This window comes from Aspergillus fijiensis (genome assembly GCF_003184825.1).
Source record: "Aspergillus fijiensis CBS 313.89 unplaced genomic scaffold BO72scaffold_20, whole genome shotgun sequence".
Taxonomy (NCBI): domain Eukaryota; kingdom Fungi; phylum Ascomycota; class Eurotiomycetes; order Eurotiales; family Aspergillaceae; genus Aspergillus; species Aspergillus fijiensis.
Genome location: NW_024468996.1, coordinates 21,010 through 42,491, shown reverse-complemented (window position 1 = coordinate 42,491; position 21,482 = coordinate 21,010). Strand labels below are relative to the sequence as shown.

Below are 21,482 nucleotides of genomic sequence, written 5' to 3'. Positions count from 1 at the left end.
GTCAGGTTTCTGATGCGATGGAGGCGATTACGTGGAGGGGCGCGGCTGGAACCGCAGGGCCGCGTGTCGTTTTGAGCTGCCAGCCTGCCACACAGCCTGCCACAGCCTGCCACAGCCTGCCAGGGACCGACCGGCTGGCCGATCGGTCGGCGGCTCCACTTTTCACACTCTTTCTCCTTCGTCACTTTTTTGTTTTTATCTTTCTACACCCCCCCCCCTCTCTGCTCTTCGTCTCTTTCTTTTCTCCTTATCCAGCAGCACGGTCTTCTGCTGAATCGACCTTCGATTCTCCTCTTCCTCTTCCACGCCTCCGGTTCTCGGTTCCTCGACTATCCTCCCACCGTCTCCCGTCATGTCGTCGAAATCGCCATTGCCCACGGTCAACACCCCCGCGGAGCCCGCGAAAGCGGCTTTGCATCCGGCTTTCTACATCGCGTACGGTTGACTTGCTCTCTACGACTCGAACTCAGACTAATACACCGCTAGAACGTGGATTGCGCTCAGCTCGGGGGTCATTATCTTCAACAAGTGGATTTTGCACACTGCTGGATTCAGTGAGTATTGCGACTTGTGCTTTGATTTGTGGGGATCATGCTAATCGCGATCGTTTTCACCAGGTTTCCGTACGTCGATCCGTGTCTAGACACCGTTGCCGAATGCCTCCAGAACTGACAGTATGTTGCTATAGCCTTGTTTCTGACTACATGGCACTTGGTCTTCGCTACTATTATGACCCGCCTGATGGCGCGGTTCACGACCCTGCTCGACTCCCGCCACAATGTGCCCATGACCTCGCGCGTTTACGTGTTCGTCTCTCTTGCCCTGACTTATACACCGTTGCTAATTGGGAATGTCTTTAGGCGCGCTATCGTACCCATCGGCGCTTTCTTCTCGCTGAGTCTTATCTGCGGCAACCTGGCCTACTTGTACCTCAGTGTTTCTTTCATCCAGATGCTCAAGGTAATCGCATTGAACCCACTCGCCTGAGCAGGGATGCTAATTGTACCAGGCCACTAACTCCGTTGCGACTCTCCTCGCGACATGGGCTATGGGCATTGCGCCAGTGCGTCTGAGCTTGCTCGGAAACATCTCCTTCATCGTCATCGGTGTTATCATCGCCTCGATCGGCGAGATCAAGTTCACCATGATTGGCTTCATCTGTATGTGCTCTTATGCCCTCATGACATGAATTGCGTGCTCATATTTTTGCAGGCCAATTCTTCGCCACCATCTTCGAATCCGTTCGTCTGGTCATGGTCCAGCGCCTCCTCAGCTCCGCCGAATTCAAGATGGACCCCTTGGTTTCGCTCTACTACTTCGCGCCCGCTTGCGCGATCATGAACGGTGTTATCACTGCGGTCGTGGAACTGCCGACCATGCACATGTCCGACATCTACAACCTTGGAGTTGGCACTCTTTTCTTGAACGCTGCTGTTGCTTTCGGACTCAACGTTGCTGTCGTCTTCCTGGTATGTCGACATGAGCGTAGGGTGGAGAACATGTGCTAATGTGGTTCTCTAGATCGGCAAAACTTCTGCTCTCGTCCTCACCCTGTCCGGCGTCCTCAAGGATATCCTGCTCGTGGTGGCCTCGATGGTTATTTTCCGCGATCCCGTCACGCCCCTTCAGTTCTTCGGCTATGCGATTGCTCTTGGTGGACTCATCTATTACAAGCTCGGAAAGGATGGAGTTACTTCGCTGTTGGCCCAGATTCGCTACAATGTGGTCGGCGGAGCTCGCCCGTAGTTCAACCGAGTGTGGCGTTGACGACGGTGCTGACAGTGCTGGAATATGCCACTGCGCCGTCCGGGGGGGTTGCGAATAGCGAGGAAGAGAAGAGGATCATACCCACGAAGACCGATCACCAAGATAGAAATAATTGTGTATAGACGTGCGGGCCGGGTGATGTATATAATGGTGTAATAATACGATAGAAACGATGCCTATCCAAGAACCAAGTGTCACTAATCTACTTCATCTATCATCTAATTGAATCCCAATCTATCCACAATTCAAATCCAACTCACAACTTCCCCAGCAACGCAGCATCCACAAACTTCAACGCCTCAGCATACGCCTCCATCGCCCCCTCGGCCAACTTCGGCGGGAACCCCGACTTCAAATCCACCAACCCATGCCCGGCATCCTGCACAAGCAACAACTCCGTCCTAATCCCCAACCGCCCCAACTGCTCATGCTGAAACCTACTTTCCTGATCAGGCACAACCTCATCCACCGTCCCATGCACAAACACGGCAGGGGGATACCCCTCCCCCACAAAGCTCTGCAGGAACCCGGGCTTCAACTCCTCCGGCACCGCTTCCGCCCTCTCCGCATACGCCACTCTATTGAGTGTTGCCCCCAACCCGGGCCGTCCAAACACCCCGTCCAAAAACGTCCCGTCGATCTCCCACCGCACCGTCAGCGCAAACCGATTCGAGTTTCTGTCTGCATCGTCGCTGACCACCGTCCGATCCGCCAGCAGTCGCGGGACGTCGTCCAGATCGACCATCTTGGCGATGGAGGTCGGCGGCCGCGGCTGCGTCCAGTGGTCCAGCAGAAGATTCCCGCCGGTGCCGTAGGCCGTCATCAGCACACAGGGCTTGGGGGTGGCGTAGACGCACGCGGCGCGGGCGGAGTAGGCGCCCGCCGAGAAGCCGGTGACTGCTATGCGGGAGGTGTCCAGGGACAGGTCGGGGGACGGGAGGGAGGATTGGAAGGCGGGGCTGGCCAGGAAGCGGAACAGGGCTTGGGCGTCGGCGATTTGGTCCAGGGCCGTGCTCGGGTGGCACAGCCGGTAGTCGGCGGAGATGAAGATGTAGGTGGATTTTTGGCAGTGGTCTGTGGGATTTAGAATCAGTTGGGTGATTCAGGGGCTGGGGATTGGGGGATTGGGGGATTGGGGGATCTCGCACCGTAGAGCCAGGTGGGAAAGTGGCCGCCGCGCCGCGAGCCGGCGGTCATGCCGCCCCCGTGGTAGTAGATTATCGCGGGCAGGTGGCCGCTCGTCGTGTTGCGCGGTAGGTAGTAGTCTAGTTTGATCTCGTGGCCGTCTACCGTGGAGTAAACCAGGGTCTTGCCGCCTTCGGGGAGTTGGGTCTTCGGGGGAGGCATTGTGGGTGCGATTGGTGGTTTGGTGGTGTTGTGTTGTGTTGTGTTCAAGGTTGGTTGTGTTGTAGTTTGTACAGGATAGGGAGATCGGGGGTGTTGGCGGTAGGCAGCAGCAGCAGTAATTAAACTTGTAGGAGTGCATGAGGTAATGGTCTAGAAGCCCTCATGTGGGGGGGATTTGGGGGATTCTGCCCCGCCGGGGATGAATTAATTGCCGCCTTCTCGATTCACTGTACGTACCATTCTCTCCTCCTGACCGGTTCCTCTTCTCCACTCTCACTCTTCTATTTCTGGTTTCGACATCATGATTGTTTATTTCGGAAATATGGTTTTTTCACTATTTAGTCTGAGGCAATAGCTATCTCCAGCGAGGCCTGAAGTCTTTCAATGCCCACCGTTCTCTGGTCTCTTTTAATATTTCACGCGGTGTTTCTCCTGCAAAGTTGGCTTGATCCATGGATGCCCCAGCGCCCTGAAGAATGTCGATCATCTTCTCAAGCGCCTTAAACCCTTCTTCAAGCGGAGTTCCTGCGTGTTCACTGTTATTCATTGGTCGCCACTTCGGAAAGACACTCGCGCCAGCAGCCATATGTAGCGGGGTATTTCCCATCTTGTTGACTGCATTGACGTTGGCACCCCGGCTGAGCAGTATGCGGACTGCGTGGGTTTGAGGAAGTCTCCTGGAAATATAGTGCAGTACGGTATCGCCGTTCACATCTGAATTGTTGATGTTGACCAGTGTCAGGATTTTCTCCAAGGTCTCAGCATCAATTAGCCTGATACTGCTGTCTCTCATGGCCAATCTGTACAACATGGTTCGACTAGACTCATCGCACATGCTCGGATCTGCCCCATGCACAATTAGAAGATCAAGCAGCTGCAGAAAGATCTCACACTTGACGCCGTCATCAGTGCGATGTGATACAGCGTAATGCAAAACAGTTGAGCCTGGTCTATCGGCGTCGGTGTCCCGGACATTCAGGATGTCCCGGTCGGGTCGGTACTCCAGAAGCAATTTCACTACTGCGAGACAGTCGGCATCCCCCACACGGCTGCTGACCGCATAGTGCAGCACTGTCTTGTTTGCTTGATCCTTCACATTGACCATTGCAGGCCCCATGTCAAGAAGCAGTTTCACAGTGCGCAACAGGCGCGAGGTCACTTCCGAAGGAGTCAAGGTGGCTATTTCGTTCTTATCACCCATTAACGCCCAATGGAGTGGTGGCCGTCCGTGGTCATCCCTTCTCAAAACCATCTCGGCCAGTCCGGTCCGACCCCCGTGGTCTAGTAGCGCTTGCATCGCGTCCAGATTCCAGTATTTGCTGGCAATATGCAGTGGCGTGACCCCGGCGCACCGAAAGGCACCGCCAAAGGCACAGGGATCGTACCACGTCTGCACAACATGCGCATCGGAGCCTGCCGCGATCAAGCGGGACACCATTGCATAGCTGGCGTGGGTTACCACATTGCCCAGCACAGTGTCCCCCAGTATCTGCTGGTCGCCAGGCTGGGCTTGCCATCCGAGTTGATAGGGAAACATGTATTGATCCGCCTCGCGGACCGAAGCACCACCGGCCAAACAGAACTCGATAAACTCGCCATAGCGAGCGTGGTGCTCTCGCAACTTCTCCCGGATCATCGCGGGACTTGTCTCCTTCATCTTTCTCTTCAAAGCTTCCACATTACCGGGAAAGGCTTGTGCGGCGCAGATCAGCGGTGCCGCCCCCTTGGCGTCCCGATCCCGCCACGCGCCCAGGGGTGGCTGATGGTCGAGCAGGAACCGTGTCATTTTCAGATCGGCGTTACCGCAGGCGAGATTGAGCATTCGAAAATCAAGTCTCTGCAGATATTTCTCCAGCGGCTGTTGAGAATGCGTGGCATCGGACTGATAAATGTCTATCAGGGCGCGTAAAGTGTCAAGACTTCCATGGTAAGCCGCGGAATAGAATGGCGGCAACGGGTAGTAGCCGTAAAGGCTTACTTGTACCCGGCTGAAAATATCCTCGCCGCGCTCTTTTGCTTGTTCGTAGTATCTGAGCAGACCGAGTACGTCGTTTTGTCTGATAATCTCATCTAGAAAATCTCTACCTCCAGCATCGTAATCATCCTCAAGGTCTGAGTGTGGCTCGTGAGCCGCATGGTCTGGTATCATGGTCCAAAATTACTGATGAAAGGCAACGACAATAGAGGATCAACAGATGAGTAGATAGGTAGGTAGACATGTAAAGAGCGATGTACATGGATTCGTGTCCTGGACGCGGCACGTACAGGTGGATTATATATATTATTAACAAATCACATGACTAGTTTTTATGGGAATCTCTGGCGTACTGTCTAACCAATACAGTACGGTGCATACAGTCCATACGATACATACAGTACAGTACATACGGACAATTTGCCCAAAACAGCAAAAGGAGTCCAACCATCTCTCAATTTCTCGGGGTGTCAGGAGCAGTGCCTGAAATATCCGGGGCTGGTTCTCCATTTGCCCCGAAATTCGTGTTGAACGCATTGGCTCCTGGATTGAAGTCGGTTAATCCGTTCAAGTATGTCCGGTCACCATTAGTGAATCCTTCAGGAGCCCCATAGTAGGCGTTCGGCCACAGAAGCTGGAAGTTCCCGTTGGAAAGAATCCCCTGGTCAAATAGCCAGAGACCCTATAAGTCATATGCATGTCAGAAGCGCGCCGGAATATGTAAGCCCATTCTCGTGATTCTCACGTGAGGTTCAGGCAAGAGGAAGCGGCAGTTTCTTACGAATTGATTCAACGCTGCGCTATACTCGGCCGGACGCCCCTCGGATCTGAGGCTCGCGACAGCATATTCTTGATCCCGACCTATATACCAGCGGTTTTGGCTCTCACACAAGAGCGTTTGAGTACGGGCATTGTAATCTCGTAGCTGTCCAGTGTTAAACCTCCCTTGAGCGTAGTTCGATGTGAAAAAAAACTCGGCGCGTGGGTCAACATTCCGAGCAGAGAATTGGTGGAGGGTTTGGCTCTGATACACACCCATGGCGGTCACACCTGGATAAAAATGCGGCTGCCCGCTCCCTCCGTGGTAAAATGTCTCTGCATCGCGGACAATGTGCAGATGGAATATAAACCACCGGTCTGTTTCAACCAGGTGAGTAGAATCGGCGTACTGGGCACGCAACGTGGCGCTCGGCGCCTCACCGACCGTAGGGCCAATCCAGAATGCAAGCTCCAGATTGACTTGGGGCTCACCCGCGTTGGTTGGGTCAGACCGTAACCAACGCCCATAGTGGAAGGATAGATCGCCCTGTGATTACCGCCCGGCAGGTGTTAGCCAGTCAATACGCACAGAGAGAGAAAGAAACAGAACAAAAAAAAAAGAAAAGAAGAAAGAAAAAACTCCGATGACATACCGCCAAAATGCCTTTGATGATAGCCATCACTGTAGGCAAGTCGCCATTGGCGGACCTGCTATCCATACTCACCCCATCTATTGCGCGCCTCATTAGAGTGGACGTGGACGAGGACACTCCCGTGGGCATTTCGCACAGAGCGTCCGATGCCGCACTCAAACTTTCCAGTCCATTGGCAGACTCCGCAATGTCACACAGCGTTTGTGCCAGCAGGGTCCTGACCTCATAATCGGCGGAACCGGTGAAGGCATTCCCTGCAGCTACTGTATTGACTGCACCCGTCAAGAGCGTCACATTTGCGGCTTGCTCTGCGTATCCATAGCGCGCGGTAAGTTCTTTCCAGACATCGGCGAACCGCTGGGAAGGAGAGGATGACGTGAGCCAGGTCTGGAGCAGTACAAGAAGATTGGAGAGCACCAGGGCCTGGTTCTTGGTGATACTTTTTGGGTTGCTGGAGCTTGTATCTCTGGTTATTATGAAACCCAGGCCTGCGTCATACTCAGGATCCCAGTCAGGCGGGCAAACCGGGTGAGCAAGAAATCTGTCAAGGTATGCATAGAATTCGGTGAGCGTGTGATCTTCGAGTGGGTTGTCGTATCGCGGAACGAGAGTGTGAGTAGTACCGGCGCAGCAGTATGCCTCATTGCCATACAAGCAATTCGCGGTCTGTGCCGTGTCCTGAGCTCCAAAAACCACATTGATAGACTCTTCGGCAATGCGAATAGACCCCGAAGGACAGGCGTCGGTGCAATACTCGGTATTTGTAAACTCCACCACATGCCCGGTCCAGGCGCAATTGGTAAACGCGTCCGGGACCGCGCCTGAGCAGCAGTAGTTGTAGTGCTTTTTGGAACCGCAGGACTTGCGACCTCCCCAGCCTTGACGGGAGCTTACAACAAATTGGTTGTAGCCCGAAGGACAGGTTTCGTCGCTCTCACAAGACTCGGTCCACGCACATTGGGACCAGGGCTTGGTGGATGAGGTCACCGTGCAGCATGCGGATTGATAGCCGGAATGGCAGCCTGCAGTGATCGTGCCCACTTCAGCCTCGCCGCTCTCACACCCTCCCTTGCATTTCCCGCTATTATGGAAGCCTCGCCACTGACATGTTGGCATTTCTTCCGTGCTCGGACAACATAGCGTCTGGGTCTGACCCGTCCAGGATCGACACTCGGTGGAATCCAGCATAAGCTGGCCGGACTTATCTGCACGAGGGACCTCCTTGAAACCACTAGGACATACCTCACCGCAATTGATGAAGCGACAGTATTGGTCTTGACTGTTGGAACTGCCAAGAAGGGGCGAGACCTCCTCCGAGACTAAGGGCTGCGTCAAGCCGGTAGTGGTGTTTATGTTGACCGGATTCCCCAAAGCGGCAGCCAGCCCTAGGGAAAAGCTATGCTGGCTATCGTCTTCATCCACCGACCACACGAGAACCCCTCCTAGACATTCGGATTTGGCGAACTCGGCTTTCAATTTCCACGTGTCTTCGTCGTCATACGAGGCCCACTGATCAGTGTTCCATGTGATAGTCTTGACCGCAGCATCCTTGTACAATGTCGGGGTGAGATCATTCTCCTGGATGATATCCATTATCTCACTGCCAAACAAAATCCCGGCCGAGTTACTGCACGTGCCGGCGTCCCCCGCGGACGCATACGCACACCCTGGCTCGGAACATGAAGGGTCGACGAGAGTGAAGGTGCGACCATAGAAGGCCATACCCATGTTAACCTTAGATGGTGAGATATTGTTCCGCCAAAGTAGATCCAGCGCAGTCTTGATCTCTGTAAGATTGGTTTGCGCGTCGAGGTATGGACCGGTCCACTGGTCTCCAATATCCCAGGTACCGTGCAAGTCATAGCTCATAAAGTTGAACCAGTCGACCGAGGGCTCAATGGACGTTATATCAAAGTGCTGTAGATACCAGTAGCTCGTCGGGAGCGTGATGGAAAGGCCGTATTTATAAGTTTGCAGTGCCTTTTTCAGATTGGCCAGAAACTTGGAATAATTGTTGTAGTCCCCGGGACGGCCGTTGCGGTCGGCAGCGACAGGATATTCCCAGTCAATATCCACTCCACTGAATCCAAAACTACTCATAAAGTTGATCAAGGAGCTAAAGAAGGCATTCTGCTGACCAGAGTCAGCAGCCACGAGATCGGAAAATGTAGTAGCTGTCGGGGAGTTGCTGTCGGAGAAATCCCAGCCACCAATGGATAATCAAAGTTCTTGTTCTGGATCCCGCATCTGCAGAGCCTGGAGCTGCGAGTAGAGAGACTCATCGCCAGCTTCCGCAGGGATTACTTCAAACGTATCCGGGTCGATACTGCCAAAGGCGAAGTAGATGTGTGAAAAGACGCCCTGAGGAAAGGCAAATGGTGCCATGCCGTCACAAGCTCGTGTAGCTGCGGCCGAGTTGTAATAACCAATAACCCGGGTAATAGAGTGTGAAATGGCGTCACATGAAGGCGCAGTGACAGTCTTGTTACCGCAGAACTCCTCAGTAGTTCCGCAGAAGCCGAAGGGGCTACAGCAGACATTGAGTGGACAGGTTGTGGCATTGACGTACTCACTAGGCCAGCTCCCTGGGTTGCACTCTGCCTTGGCATCGCAGTTGTTGATGCAGTTGTCGACACCGCAATAATCAGGGCCCATACCACAGACATTGTACTTGCCACAGCACCCAATCTCGCAAGGTACATCAGCACTGCAGTACGTATCTCCCAGCACACGGGGTATAACTCCAAAGAGGAAAAGCAAGGGTATCCCTCGCCACATGATGCAAGATTTGTGAGATTGGTAGGAGGCTTCTGGGGAACCACAATCCAGCCAAACTTTGAAGAGATGTTGATTTTGACAATGTGAAAGAGAGATCACAAAAGAAGGTGAAATGAATGCATTGATCAAGGAAAGTGTGATGAATTAGGGTATACGAGTAATTGAATCAGATGATAGAAATAAGAGCAATGGATGAAGGAGTGAGTCAATAGATGAATGAAAAGTAAATGAATAAGGAAAAGAACGAAACCAATGAGTACATAGACTGTGAAGTCAAAAACGAGTGGCAGACGTCTCAGCTTGAACTCAGACAATAGTCATGGCTCAGCAAGATTGATTATCATCTTGAGACTCAAGGGGGGAATATGAGATATTATATACAGTCACTGAGCTATACAGTAGTTCTTGTTTGATCTCAGACTCTGGAATCATTCAGGAGGCAGGCAATCGCCGCATCGACTTGTGCGATGTACTGTACTGGGACCACAGACTAATATTACAAGTTATTGTATCGATGATACCATTTCAACCGGAGAACGGTGGAAGGAAAAATCCCCACTACAGTGGTAGACTAGTGTCCTGGTATAAGATTAATCCCTCATAGAGTGTATGTACTGTATGAACATATCTACCCATGCCATTTAAAGGCCAGACCTCTACGATGGCAGGCACGGCCGGTATACTGTCGCCTTTCGATCCTAAAGGTATTGTTTGCTCGTCCCATCGAGTGCTTTCATCCGGATAAGCGTTCCGCAATTCTTATTCGAGCATTTCGAGAGAGAGCCATGCTACCTTGAATAATGCGAATTACAACCTGCTTTGATTCTATCTACCTTTACCCACCCTGGTAGGCCTAGAAAATTTTTCACCTCGCTTGGGATGCAACCCCATCGAGCTATTTAGTAGACCCCTGGACATAGTTCGGAATGTGGTCCCGACATGCCACTATTTGATTTTAGCGCTGGCACCTCAAGATGGGCAGGCTGATAGGGCAAAATCCCTTCCAGACCCTTCACGGCAATCTTAAATGTCTCAGACTACGGTGGAGCCTCCATTGGTCTCTATTTTTCATGTGGAAGAGTCAGTGGTATTGCGGGGCCGAGTTACGATCTAAACGCCACTAACGCGATCTATAGGGGCTTGGTCCCTGCGCTAGAAGGCTTAGTCGTATTGACCATCCGAATATCCGAGATCGTATCTTAGAGCATCATCCTCTGGCCTTGGCCGTGACAGCACTCTTGCAACTCCTATTACTCATGTCCCTGGACTTGAGTATCTCTCTCCCCTGTCGGAAAATTGCGACAGTAAAGGTGGGAAAGAGGACCTCTTCGGAGATGAAGCCCGATCAAGCTAGATTGCTAGGATCAACGAGCGACTTGTGATTTACCTTGACATAAACCAAGCCCCTGGCTGACAGGAGAGCGCCGACTGTTCTTTAGAGTGTTTACCGCTTATGTCTTACCTCAATCTCCCATAAAAGCTCGTGGGTACACATTGTTTTGACAACGGAAGGTTCAGTTTATTCGCGTGGTCCTACCTCAACTGCTATTTTCTTTTTGCTACAATCTCAAAATGAGGGGTCGTTGGGCAATTTCTGTGCTGGCAGCTTCATGCTTTGATACCGGCCAGGCAACTCATTACAACTCTCATGCATATCTTCATGCCGCAGTGCATCACTCGGTGCGCCGCATTGCTGATTCGGATCCGACGACTGGGGAAGTTTCCATGTTTCAGAATGGATCTCTCGCATCCCTAGGTCTGACGACTACTTGTGAGGAAGCCCTGTATCAAAGTGTCGCATGTGATCCAGCCATATCATCTCTCACTTCTGACGACTATCTGGGTAGCTTTGACAACGCTACTCTGACGGCCTTGGTTTGTGCTTCGAGCTGTGAGAAATCGATCAAGCAACTCCAATCCTCTGTGTTGACAGGCTGTGGAGATGAAGCAGGCCTAATTCCTGGTCTGCCATTTGTCGGACTGGTGGATATGCTCTGGGCCAACTGGAATCAGTCCTGCTTCATGGACCCGACCACGGGAGAGAACTGTAATGGTAGGAAGAATGTCTTCGTGTTGATGATCAGGCCTCGAGTGCTGATAGTCCTCTGCAGACCAAATTGCATCTTTCGATAACGTCACGTCACTAAGTGATATCTCAAACTCGGACCTGTGTTCCTATTGCTATGTGAAGAAGCTGGCACTAATGCAGGCAAACGGCTATTCAGGCGTCTACAATGATGACTGGCAATCAACGTATGAATATGTGGCCAAGACCTGTAACCTTCAGGTGGCCGACTTCGATCCCACCCCAAGTGTGTTCAACGTGAGCCTGCCATCAGAACAGCCTAATTGTGTGTCTGGTAGCTTCTATACCTCTCAAGAGGGCGACTCATGTGACTCGATTGCTTTGTCTCACAACGTCTCTGCTGCTACAATGTACTATACCAACTCCAACCTCCTGAACTGCACTGATGTTCCGGCCGGTACTCAATTATGTCTGCCGCTGGAATGCGGTAGCACGTACACTGTCCAGCCAAACGACACTTGTACAAGCATCGCCATTGAAAACTTTGTCGGTACGCAGAATATCGTGGCTTGGAACTCACAATTGAATTCGAATTGCAGCAACCTTCATTCCGGCGATCCATTCTGGGGCTCGATGCTATGTGTGTCACCCCCAGGAGGTACTTATACCGGTCAGCCCTTGAGCAACGGCTCAACTTCAACGGAAACAGAGGCTGTGAATCCTCCCTTTGGAGTGACAGTGGCCCCAGGAACCACTACTGATTGTGCGGGCTGGTACACGCACGACCTCAATTCAAATCTTACATGTACAGAGATCTGTCTTTCAAATCAAATCTCTATTCATATGTTTATTGCTGCCAACCCTTCGCTCAACCAAAGCACCTGTGACACCAATCTAACTGTCGGCGATGCATATTGTATTGACCCTTTGACCGGGTTCACCACTACCAATGCCACGGGCACCGCGACGAACTCCTCAACGTCCACCCTTCCGTCGACAGCCCCAGCACCAACCCAGACTGGGATTGTCTCAAGCTGTGATGCATTCTATGTTGCTCAATGTCTGTGACTTCTATTGTTCTCTCGTATGCTAATACTGACTATTGCCCAGCGGGTGATACCTGTGCATCTGTCGCAGCCGAGTTTGGCATCACCAAGGATCAATTCTTTGCTTGGAACCCTGCTGTCTCGTCGGACTGTGAAGATGGTTTCTGGGTTGAAGAGGCCTACTGTGTTGGAATCCTGCAAACTACTACTGCCGCTATCTCTACAACAAGCACCACCAGCGCTGCTCAATCTTCCGTCACATCTATTACCCCTCCCGCACCAACACAGTCAGGTATCCCTGCTGACTGCGACAAGTATCACGTCGTTCAATGTGAGTTGCCCCTAGAGTGAGCTGTGGCGATGTGCGGAGCATGGCTGATGAAGATGGATCATTTGCTTCTCGACCAGCGGGTGAAACGTGCGCCACGGTAGCAGCCGCATACGGCATAACCCAAGCTGAGTTCTTCGCCTGGAACCCGGCTGTTTCGTCTGATTGCGAAAGCGGGTTCTGGACCGAGGAGGCGTACTGTGTGGGTGTGTCTGGCAGTGCAGTTACTAGGACAGCGGTGAGCACCTCAGCTACATCGGTTGTAGCCCCGGCCCCCACCCAGGCTGGAATTCCTTCCAACTGTGATCAGTACTATGTTGTCCAGTGTAAGTCACCTTCTTTCTGTCCTGTCCCTGTCTTCCATTCTTGTCTCTTGACCCCCGAATACGCGAGAGCTGAGTTTCCATTTTCTCTTGATGGGTCCATAGCGGGCGATACCTGCGCGACTGTAGCAGCCGCATACGGCATCACGGAGGCTGAATTCTTCGCCTGGAACCCTGCTGTCTCATCTGACTGTGAGAGTGGGTTCTGGACTGAAGAGGCGTACTGCGTAGGTGTGTCCGGCAGTACGGTCTCGACCACGGCAAGCACTTCGGCCACATCCATAGCAGCTCCGGCCCCTACCCAGACTGGAATACCCGGCAACTGCAATGCATACCATGTTGCACAAGGTGAGGAGATTCCCGAGCCTTCCCATCTCGTTGTTTCATGTTCTGAATGAAGGGGAGCAAGAGCTGACTTATGTTCTCTTCGTGCTTGTACCAGCTGGCGACACTTGTGCGAGTGTGGCTGCAGCCTATGGCATTACTGAGGCGCAATTCTTCGCCTGGAACCCCGCCGTCGCGTCTGATTGCGAGAGTGGCTTCTGGACGGAAGAGGCGTACTGCGTCTCTGTAGCCTGAGTGGGCTCTGTTATCGTCGAGTGGTAAGGGGGCTGTTGTCTCATGCTCAGTGGAAATATTGTTTTTCTGCGATGTTGGTCACACCGGAAAATAAAAATAAACAAACTCAGAATTTCCTAGATATAGTATACTCAGTTCTCAAATTACAGGCATGCTCATTTGGGCAAAATTTACTCAAAAATACCTCATGTGGAGCAAGCCAGGCTAGGCTAGGTCAGTCAGTCACTTCACAACCTTGAAAAAGCATTGTTTCTAGTATTCGTGGCAAGCTTGCCGCAATTTTCCCGGACAACCTTTTGGCCAGAGACTTGTGTGAACTGTCCACTGGCTTGGATTGAGTGGCGGACAGAGACTATAGATACCATATATCACTGCGGGATTTTGCCCTGCGGGGGAAGAATTTATTGTTGCTTTCTTGTCCCGAGCCTCCGAACGCGTTACTATTTCCGGACCCGCCATTGACGGCTCACTTCGTTTCTTGTAGATTTCTAAGATACATTGACTTACCGAGTCCAGCCTTTGAAAACCTTAACAGAAAAAGCCATTTGTTTCATAACTTCCGCCGGGTGAGGGCTATCCTATTGGAGGTCATGCTTTGCCGCGCTCCTTGAGGCTGGTGGGTGGGAGGGGCAGAGGCCAAAGCACAACCAGCGCCCGTGATTGACCTGCAGTCAGGCATATAAGAGGCCGGAATGGCTGAGATTACTCGAGCCAACATTAATGTTCTTAGACATGTTCTCCGTTCTCGATTACCTTATCACCTTCCATAATGGCTTCGCATCGCTCAATTCGCAATCCTACCTTTGAAATCGGCCTCATAACGGCACTGCCATTGGAGGCTCGAGCAATCATAGGGCTTCTCGACGAGCTCTACATTGGCAAGGACACTGTTGCCTATGCGCCAGATCCAGCAGACCTTAATGCTTACACAGCTGGTAGAATCGGGCGTCATGATGTTATTCTGATGCACATGCCGAGGATGGGCATCACGAGCGGGGCAGCGGTGGCGATGAATGCTTTAACCGGCTTCCCAGCTCTGAAGCTAATCTTGCTGGTGGGGATCTGCGGAGGAATGCCCCTGGCGTCTGACGAGACGGAGATCGTTCTCGGGGATGTGATCATCAGCAGGAACATTGTCCAAACCAATTTCGGACGGCAGTTCCCCGATGGCTTCGTCATCAAGAGCGATGTGGAGAGCACCTTCCGAGGACCAAGTCACAGCATTCTGTCATTCCTGGCGAAAATCGAAGCCTGTACCGATACCTGCGAGCGAAGAATGTCCGAGCACCTTGCTTCTCTTTTGGAGCTGCCAGAATTCGGCAACTCCCAGTACCCCGGTCCGATTAAAGATCGACTGTTCCCCGCAGACTACATTCACAGACATCACAATGCCCAGGACTGCGAGTGTGCGCGAGGTGACGGAGCTTGTGTGGCAGCCAGAACGGCTTCATGTGAGGAACTTGGGTGCCAGTCGGACCTCCTGATTCCGAGGCAACGGCTCCAGTGCCAGTCGGGACAGAGCCCGGTCATTCACCTCGGAGCCTTTTCTTCCAGCGATGCCGTTATAAAGTCCGGTTGGCATCGCGACCAGATTGCAAGGGCAGCAAACGTGATCGCCTTCGAGATGGAAGGCGCGGGCATCTGGAACTTTCTCCCGACTGTCATAGTCAAAGGTGTCTGTGACTACGCGGACAGCCACAAGAACAAAGCCTGGCAGCGATATGCAGCAGCGACTGCAGCAGCATGCGCCAAAACTCTGGTGGAACTTTGGAACCCATCAGTGCAGAACAATCCAGGGGATTTTGAGGACGGTGCTTCCTTCGTGGACCCCTTCCGGTCAGCCCAGGGTTCAGAACGATCTCACTTCTTCAACCCAGGATTCAGACCCATAGTTACTGAAGACCATCATCAATTTTCCTGAGGTTGCCAAAGTTGCCAACTTAATCACATCCTTGGGCTTCAGTGTCACGGTATCTCCAAACTTGTTCTCTTCCATGACAATTCCTTTTAAACGAGATTACTCGTATCGACTCCTATCGTGGTGTGTGATTGATACCATATTCTCGACGCAGCGAGGAATCGTTCCACGCAATTCGTGATAATTGAGTAAATGGTAGACATACAATAGTGACTTAGGCACAGGCTTTCCGCCAACGGCCGGCCAAATAAAATCCAGCTCCGTTCTATTCGACCTAATATTGTCTCTTGAAGCTGGCCAGAATTTGCCGATAATCTTCCGCCAAGTGCGCAGTATGCGAGGCTCTGAGCCAATGGCGCTGGATGTGGTGGTCTAATAGCGACGGACTGATGCACTAAAAGCGCGCCGGTTGAAGAACATTTAAGCACAGCCGGTCACTTCCAACCTTTTTCCAATCCCGCAAGCTAAGAGGCAGCAAGAATCATGAACCGGCCAGCCCGACAGAGGGCGTATACTCGTCGCTCCCGCACAGGATGTCAGACCTGCAAAACCAGAAGGATCAAGTGCGACGAGACCCCAGGATCGTGCAAGAACTGCAGCTCGACGGGCCGGACATGCGATGGGTACGAGACGGCCCGCCTCCCGATCGTCACCAAGAAGGGCAAATTCTATACCCCGTCCATTCACATCATTGATATCAGCTTTCCCAGCATGAGCTCTGATGAGCGGAGATGCATCAGCTTCTTCCAGACTCGCACCATGCCTATGCTGGTCAGCTTTTTCGAATGGGAAGTCTGGCGACGTCTCGCACTGCAGCTAGGTCAGGCCGAACCAGCGGTCGGACATGTGTCTCATTGAGTGCCATGCATGCAAGCTCCGAGACGAATGGTATGTCTCGGTGCAAGGCGATCAAGCATCGGACTCAACATCATCGGTTCGCCATCGAGCAATACGGTCACGCCTTGTCCACCCTTCGCCGCCGTCTGACCTCACAAGATCCGCACGTTTCCGTGATTGCGCTCGTCTGCTGCGTGGTATTCACCTACCTCGAAGTCCTCCAGGGCAACAACGAGAACGCCTGCGCCCATCTCACCAACGGACTCCAGATCCTGTCCGGCGAGAAGGGCGACGCAGCCCGCGCGATCGTCCACGACAAACTGCAGGACTACCACCACGCCGACGGGTCGCCGGCCATGACGCCGCAAACGGCCCTGCTAGCCGCCATCGCGCACCTCGACATCCAAATCCAAATCCACCGATACGTCTCGCGGCAGAGAGACACCAACGGGGTACGGGGCGCCAACCACCAGCCCCTGCGCTTCCGCACCCTCGACGAGGCCTGGCGCGAGCTCGACCCCATATCCGACAACGCGCTCGGCTACCTGACCCTCGTGCAGAGCGCCCTCCAAGACCCTGGAATCACCGATGTCTTCCCCATCCTCGTCGCGCAGCGCAAACTCGCCACCCAGCTCGAGGAGCACATCGCCGCCTTCACCGAGCTAGCGACCACCCAGCTTCGCCACCCGACCCCCAAGCAAGCCCGCTGCATGAACCTGATCCAGATGCAGCACCGCATCCTCAGAACCCACACCTACCGCGCCCTCCGGCTGTCCGAGGACGTGTGGGACGACTTCGCCCCGGACCTGATCGAGGGCCTCGCATTCGGCGAGGCCACGGTCGCCAGCCTCGAGGCCGAGTTCAGCCCCCCCAACCTACCCACCCTCGTCATGGACATGGTCATCATCCTCCCGCTCACCTGGATCGCCCTGAAATGCCGCGACCTGCCCACCCGCCGCCGCGCCGTGCAGCTCCTCCGCCGCTGGCCGCATTTCGAGGGGCCCCACCACACCAGCACGTTTGTGGCGCTCGTCGAGGGCGCCGTGGAGCTGGAGGAGGCCCGGCGCGATCCCCGCACGGGGCTCATTCCCGCCGAGGCGCTGGTGGCGGACGTCTCGGTCGTGCAGAGGGAGGGCGCGCCGCCGGTGTTGGGGTATACCCTGGCGCATCTGGGGGGACCGTATCTCGAGGTGCCGTTTCCGGTGGGTGATTGGGGGAGTGTTTAGGGATATGGCTTTGGTCTGTTATCCCGGGCGTTGTTGTTTGTAAGAAAGGGGGGTCTGGGGGTTCTCCCCCAGGATGCTGTTGTTCCTGGAGGGAGGCTTGGACGGGGTGGGCATTCTGGGGGAGAACCCCCAGACCCCCCTTTTCTTTCAGTGAGCTTATTCTGCTCTCTCTTTCCGGCTAGGCGCCACATGCTATTCTATCTGTGAAGACGTGGCTATACCTATGGGCTTGGTGTTGGGCTGCGGGTCGGTCTTTGTAAATATGTAGTTTCCTCCTTGCCATATTCCACAACCCAACGTCCTCACAGAATGGACTGAAAATCGCAACCCACAACAATGATCCATACTGACATACGAATTCTCACTGCAGAAAGTTGTTCTCGAAAATGAATCAAGCTATCAAGGCGCTTGAGGATATCTTCTCGGTCTCGATTGCCAGGCAGACGTAGGTGACTATAAGTGTCAAAACAATTGAGTTCCTACTTTTGGTCCTGGACTATATTTGCGGCTAAGGAGTCCAAATGCATCAACCGCTCGCATGGCTTAGATGGTAAAGCGCAGCACTAGTAATGCTGAGATCCTCGGTTCGAGTCCGAGTGTGAGCACGTGATATCTCTTTTTGCTTTTTCCTCGGCTGCTGCCCGCTCAGCGGACATCATCACCTCATCATTCCTCTCTTTCCCTCTCTTTCTTTTTTTCGCGGGATTGGGCTTGCTCTACATGTTGCTCAATACAACGGAGAGTGCGGATGGCTCTGTATATATGGTTGTCAATTACAGTCGCACAGCATACATGAGTTACATAGAGCACTTCGTTCATGCCTCGCGCACCACATCTCCCCCAACCGAGGCCCCGTAAATTACAGTACACTGCAACCCAGCTAGTGCACCACCTCCGCCAACCGCTCCGCTCCCTCGTAGAATCTGGGCAGCGGCTCGAGCTTCCGCCGCAGGATCCAGACGCGGAAGTGCCACCAGGCGTTGTCGAGCTGGTAGCGGGCATGTCTGCGGGTGGAGACGGAGAAGACCTGGTCGAGTTCTTCGAGGGTGAGTTCTATATCTAGTCAGTATGAACATTTTCTAATATACGAAGAACAGATCTCAAGAATAGAGGGATGGACTCCCTGCCAGAAGCGAATCCGAGGGAAAGGCAGTAGACTCACCCTTCGTCTCCGGCACGAACAGCAGCACGAGCACCCACCCGACCACGCACCAGGCGGCGTACCACCCAAATGCGCCCTGAGGTTTGAACGAACTCAGCAGCAGGGGCCACGTGAAGGACAGAATGAAGTTGAAGCACCAGGTCGTCGCCGTCGCGAACGACATTCCCACCTCCCGGACTTGCAGGGGAAATGCTTCCGCCGAGTACGTAAATGGCACAGGGCCTTCACCAGGGGAGTAAAAGACCTCGAACAGGTACATCCCCGTCGTGACCATGGCGACGCGGGCGCGGCTGCTGGGGTTGTCGGGCTCGATCCAGAAGGAGAAGCCGCACCAGAGGAGGCACAGGGCGAGGAAGGGGAAGGTGAACAATAGCAAATTGCGCCGGCCCCAGGTGTCGATGGTGAAGAAGGCCGGGAGCGCGAACACCCAGTTCAGGATGCCGGTGCCCATCGAGGCGAGCAGCGCCTGTTGGATCGAGTACCCCGCATCTAAGAAAATGGTCGAGCTGAAGTAGGCGATCACGTTGACGCCGCAGAACTGCTGCATGAACATCACGATCCAGCTGGCCAGCGTGGCGCGGCGGTTGCGCGGAACGGTGAAGAGCTCGAGGAACATGCTGAAGAAGTTGCGGCCCGTGTTGACCTGCCGCTCGAGCTGGACCTGCACGTAGGCGTAGTAGAGGTCACGCGCGGCTTGGAGGGAGGTGGGCCGGAGGGTGCGGAAGGCGCGGAAGGCCTGGTCGATGCGGTCATGCTGGAGGAGCCAGCGCGGGGACTCGGGGCAGAAGTAGACCTGGGCGCAGACGATGATGGGTAGGACGACGGTGGAGCCCAGGATGAGACGCCACGAGAGGTCGTCCGAGAGGCCCATGAAGGCCACCCCCATGATGTTGCCCAGCATGATCCCGAACGCCGTCCACATCTGCCACATCATGACTAGGGCGCCGCGAATAGGCGCGGGCGAGCATTCGGCCGCGTAGACGGGCACCGTCGAGGATTTGGACCCGATACCCAAGCCTAGGACGAACCGGGCGAGGAACAGGTTGACCCAGGAGTTGGCCACGCCTTCCCAGATAGACGCAACGGCGGCGATGAAGCAGGACCAGAAGATCGTGCCTCGACGGGCGAGGTATCGATTCATCGGCTCCGTCAGCCAGCATCCGACCGTCGCGCAGGCGAGGTAGGGTGCGCCAACGACAAGGCCAGTCAGGTAGTCTTGCATCTTCGGAGAAAAACGAGAGGACTTGATCCCGAGTTGCTGTAGAGCTATTAGTGCTCTCCTCTCCGTACTAGCTGGTATGCCTTACCTTCAAGTATATTGCCTGCGCGCCGTTGTTGACGGTCTCATCCATACCCTGGACAGCGGCAGCAAGGGAGCACATAGCTAGTTAAGAAAGTTAGTCAAAGGACAAGAACGGGCATATAGAAAATGTCTCACCAGCCAAAAAGTAAAGCTGCCATGGCTGCGACCATTTGTGAGTCTGCTCGCGCCTGAGTGTGTTCTTGTCTTCCTCACTCAGCTCGGGCAGATCGAGCGCTCCTGCTGGGTTCTGCGAGATGAGCGCTCCCTTCCGGAAGTCCTCCAGATATTCATCTAGACCATATTCACGACAGAAATTTTCAACGTCGTCCAGCAACTTCTCGCGTGGGATCCCTGCGAGAGGGTTCTCGAAAATCGCGCTAAGATGACTCGGGCCGGTAGTGCGCCCCTCCAGGTCGTAGACCGCATGTGCACCGCTGGCTTTCTCGGTGTGCTCCACCCGAGCAGTTGGACTACCGTCCTTCATGGTCTTCTTCTCTGTAATTTCTTCCGGGGTCATTGCGGTAGATGTACTGTCACTATCTTATTAATAAGGGCCAATTCCGTAACAATGTGACCGAATGAGAGGAGACTTGGCGAGCAACAGCTGTGTAGCTCTAAGTCTAGCCAAGCATACTCTACGTGTGACTCTTCGGAAAAAAAAGTATGTTTTCAGTGTAAGAATTAACCAAGAGATCTGAGATGCGGGGGATGGCCAGCCTTTTATCGAATTTCCGGAGTCAATTTGCATGATGCGGCATATACCACTTTCCTGTTCAACAGTAGCCCAGCCGTGTCCATATGCAGACTGGCTACGATGGGTGATCGTTCCATTCCATCATTAGCAGATGACCAGCGACAGATATGACGGAATCCACATGGATGAAGATAAGAAAGCTTGTTATGCTGTATAACCACGGCTGGCGACTGCGAGTTTCGGGTGCTGGTTGGTAGCCAGTTCTGCCAATCACAGCAGATGCGGGGAAGTGAAGAAGCGACCATGGTTGATATCAAATCACGGAACATGCGAATGTAACCTCGAAAATCACAAGTTTATCGGATCCCGGGGCTGAAATCCCCACGGGGATTGGATGAGATGCGGTGGATGGGAGAAAGAGAGATCGATTTAGGCCCGTCGCTTGTAGCTTGTCAATCAAGGCTGGAATTGCTGTCTGCGATGAACCTAGCCTGAGGTGGGAGTCTGCTTCGATCTCAGCTGCAGAGATTTAGGCTCGCTGGACCTCTCAATCTTGTATCCTGTTAAAATGCTTTGTCCACTTTGGAAATCGAGAACAAAGCATCGCCGACGGTCGCACAGCAAGGAGCTGTATTATTGGTAGCTGAAGTTGCATCCGACAATCGATATCGCCGTAGGTGGCGGCAGGTCAGTCCAACGTGGCGTCCCGTACCAAAAGTGAGTCCCGGGTTTCCTCCATCGGTCGCCGGATACGGTGCGTA

General features: G+C 53.5%; 7 protein-coding genes and 1 non-coding gene across 8 annotated transcripts; 5 read left to right on the top strand and 3 right to left on the bottom strand.

Annotated features, from left to right (window-relative positions):
* The first annotated feature begins 217 nt into the window (after positions 1 to 217).
* On the top strand, positions 218 to 1,950 carry BO72DRAFT_447537 (TPT-domain-containing protein). Its single transcript, XM_040944567.1, has 8 exons — positions 218 to 435; positions 487 to 554; positions 618 to 623; positions 689 to 806; positions 861 to 960; positions 1,010 to 1,160; positions 1,213 to 1,469; positions 1,522 to 1,950. The coding sequence occupies exons 1-8, from the start codon at positions 353 to 355 to the stop codon at positions 1,744 to 1,746; spliced, it is 1,008 nt and encodes a 335-aa protein (XP_040801756.1). The 5' UTR covers positions 218 to 352; the 3' UTR covers positions 1,747 to 1,950.
* Positions 1,926 to 3,239, bottom strand: BO72DRAFT_427852 (alpha/beta hydrolase). The gene is made up of 2 exons (XM_040943001.1): positions 2,916 to 3,239; positions 1,926 to 2,841 (listed from the first exon to the last, which is right to left on the bottom strand). Exons 1-2 carry the CDS (start codon positions 3,112 to 3,114, stop codon positions 2,024 to 2,026), a joined length of 1,017 nt encoding a protein of 338 aa, XP_040801755.1. The 5' UTR covers positions 3,115 to 3,239; the 3' UTR covers positions 1,926 to 2,023.
* Positions 3,240 to 3,376: 137 nt separating this feature from the next.
* Positions 3,377 to 9,583, bottom strand: BO72DRAFT_477043 (uncharacterized protein). Its single transcript, XM_040947414.1, has 15 exons — positions 9,136 to 9,583; positions 9,040 to 9,102; positions 8,928 to 9,000; positions 8,780 to 8,897; positions 8,322 to 8,689; positions 8,041 to 8,288; positions 7,928 to 8,010; positions 7,861 to 7,897; positions 7,563 to 7,827; positions 7,396 to 7,523; positions 6,502 to 7,362; positions 5,871 to 6,395; positions 5,675 to 5,771; positions 4,172 to 5,253; positions 3,377 to 3,988 (listed from the first exon to the last, which is right to left on the bottom strand). The coding sequence occupies exons 1-15, from the start codon at positions 9,277 to 9,279 to the stop codon at positions 3,470 to 3,472; spliced, it is 4,611 nt and encodes a 1,536-aa protein (XP_040801754.1). The 5' UTR covers positions 9,280 to 9,583; the 3' UTR covers positions 3,377 to 3,469.
* A 935-nt stretch (positions 9,584 to 10,518) lies between these two features.
* Positions 10,519 to 13,400, top strand: BO72DRAFT_427845 (uncharacterized protein; the record flags this gene model as incomplete). The annotated part of the gene is made up of 4 exons (XM_040943000.1): positions 10,519 to 11,332; positions 11,391 to 12,341; positions 12,916 to 13,005; positions 13,108 to 13,400. The coding sequence occupies exons 1-4, from the start codon at positions 10,852 to 10,854 to the stop codon at positions 13,398 to 13,400; spliced, it is 1,815 nt and encodes a 604-aa protein (XP_040801753.1). The 5' UTR covers positions 10,519 to 10,851.
* A 918-nt stretch (positions 13,401 to 14,318) lies between these two features.
* Positions 14,319 to 15,592, top strand: BO72DRAFT_508525 (purine and uridine phosphorylase; the record flags this gene model as incomplete). Its single annotated transcript, XM_040949296.1, has 2 exons — positions 14,319 to 15,361; positions 15,545 to 15,592. The coding sequence occupies exons 1-2, from the start codon at positions 14,351 to 14,353 to the stop codon at positions 15,590 to 15,592; spliced, it is 1,059 nt and encodes a 352-aa protein (XP_040801752.1). The 5' UTR covers positions 14,319 to 14,350.
* A 390-nt stretch (positions 15,593 to 15,982) lies between these two features.
* BO72DRAFT_495675 (Zn(II)2Cys6 transcription factor domain-containing protein) lies at positions 15,983 to 17,562 on the top strand (the record flags this gene model as incomplete). The annotated part of the gene is made up of 2 exons (XM_040948575.1): positions 15,983 to 16,336; positions 16,405 to 17,562. The coding sequence occupies 2 exons, from the start codon at positions 15,983 to 15,985 to the stop codon at positions 17,560 to 17,562; spliced, it is 1,512 nt and encodes a 503-aa protein (XP_040801751.1).
* A 532-nt stretch (positions 17,563 to 18,094) lies between these two features.
* BO72DRAFT_t126 lies at positions 18,095 to 18,167 on the top strand. Its single transcript has one exon. It is a non-coding gene; the product is annotated as a tRNA-Thr (tRNA).
* Positions 18,168 to 18,442: 275 nt separating this feature from the next.
* On the bottom strand, positions 18,443 to 20,511 carry BO72DRAFT_468095 (sugar porter family MFS transporter; the record flags this gene model as incomplete). Its single annotated transcript, XM_040946882.1, has 4 exons — positions 18,443 to 18,615; positions 18,725 to 19,982; positions 20,032 to 20,108; positions 20,163 to 20,511. 4 exons carry the CDS (start codon positions 20,509 to 20,511, stop codon positions 18,443 to 18,445), a joined length of 1,857 nt encoding a protein of 618 aa, XP_040801750.1.
* Between the last annotated feature and the right edge of the window lie 971 nt (positions 20,512 to 21,482).

What these genes read in the sequence shown, in the direction of transcription:
- BO72DRAFT_427852 (XM_040943001.1), bottom strand. Translation starts at nt 3,114, where the DNA reads ATGCCTCCCCCGAAGACCCAACTCCCCGAAGGCGGCAAGACCCTGGTT. An exon ending in CTTTCCCACCTGGCTCTACG is followed by an intron (nt 2,842 to 2,915) that starts GTGCGAGATCCC and finishes TAAATCCCACAG; the next exon opens with ACCACTGCCAAAAATCCACC.
- BO72DRAFT_447537 (XM_040944567.1), top strand. Translation starts at nt 353, where the DNA reads ATGTCGTCGAAATCGCCATTGCCCACGGTCAACACCCCCGCGGAGCCC. An exon ending in CATCCGGCTTTCTACATCGC is followed by an intron (nt 436 to 486) that starts GTACGGTTGACT and finishes ATACACCGCTAG; the next exon opens with AACGTGGATTGCGCTCAGCT. An exon ending in CTTTCATCCAGATGCTCAAG is followed by an intron (nt 961 to 1,009) that starts GTAATCGCATTG and finishes TAATTGTACCAG; the next exon opens with GCCACTAACTCCGTTGCGAC.
- BO72DRAFT_477043 (XM_040947414.1), bottom strand. Translation starts at nt 9,279, where the DNA reads ATGTGGCGAGGGATACCCTTGCTTTTCCTCTTTGGAGTTATACCCCGT. An exon ending in TATTGGAGACCAGTGGACCG is followed by an intron (nt 8,289 to 8,321) that starts GTCCATACCTCG and finishes CCAATCTTACAG; the next exon opens with AGATCAAGACTGCGCTGGAT. An exon ending in TCATCAAAGGCATTTTGGCG is followed by an intron (nt 6,396 to 6,501) that starts GTATGTCATCGG and finishes CGGTAATCACAG; the next exon opens with GGCGATCTATCCTTCCACTA.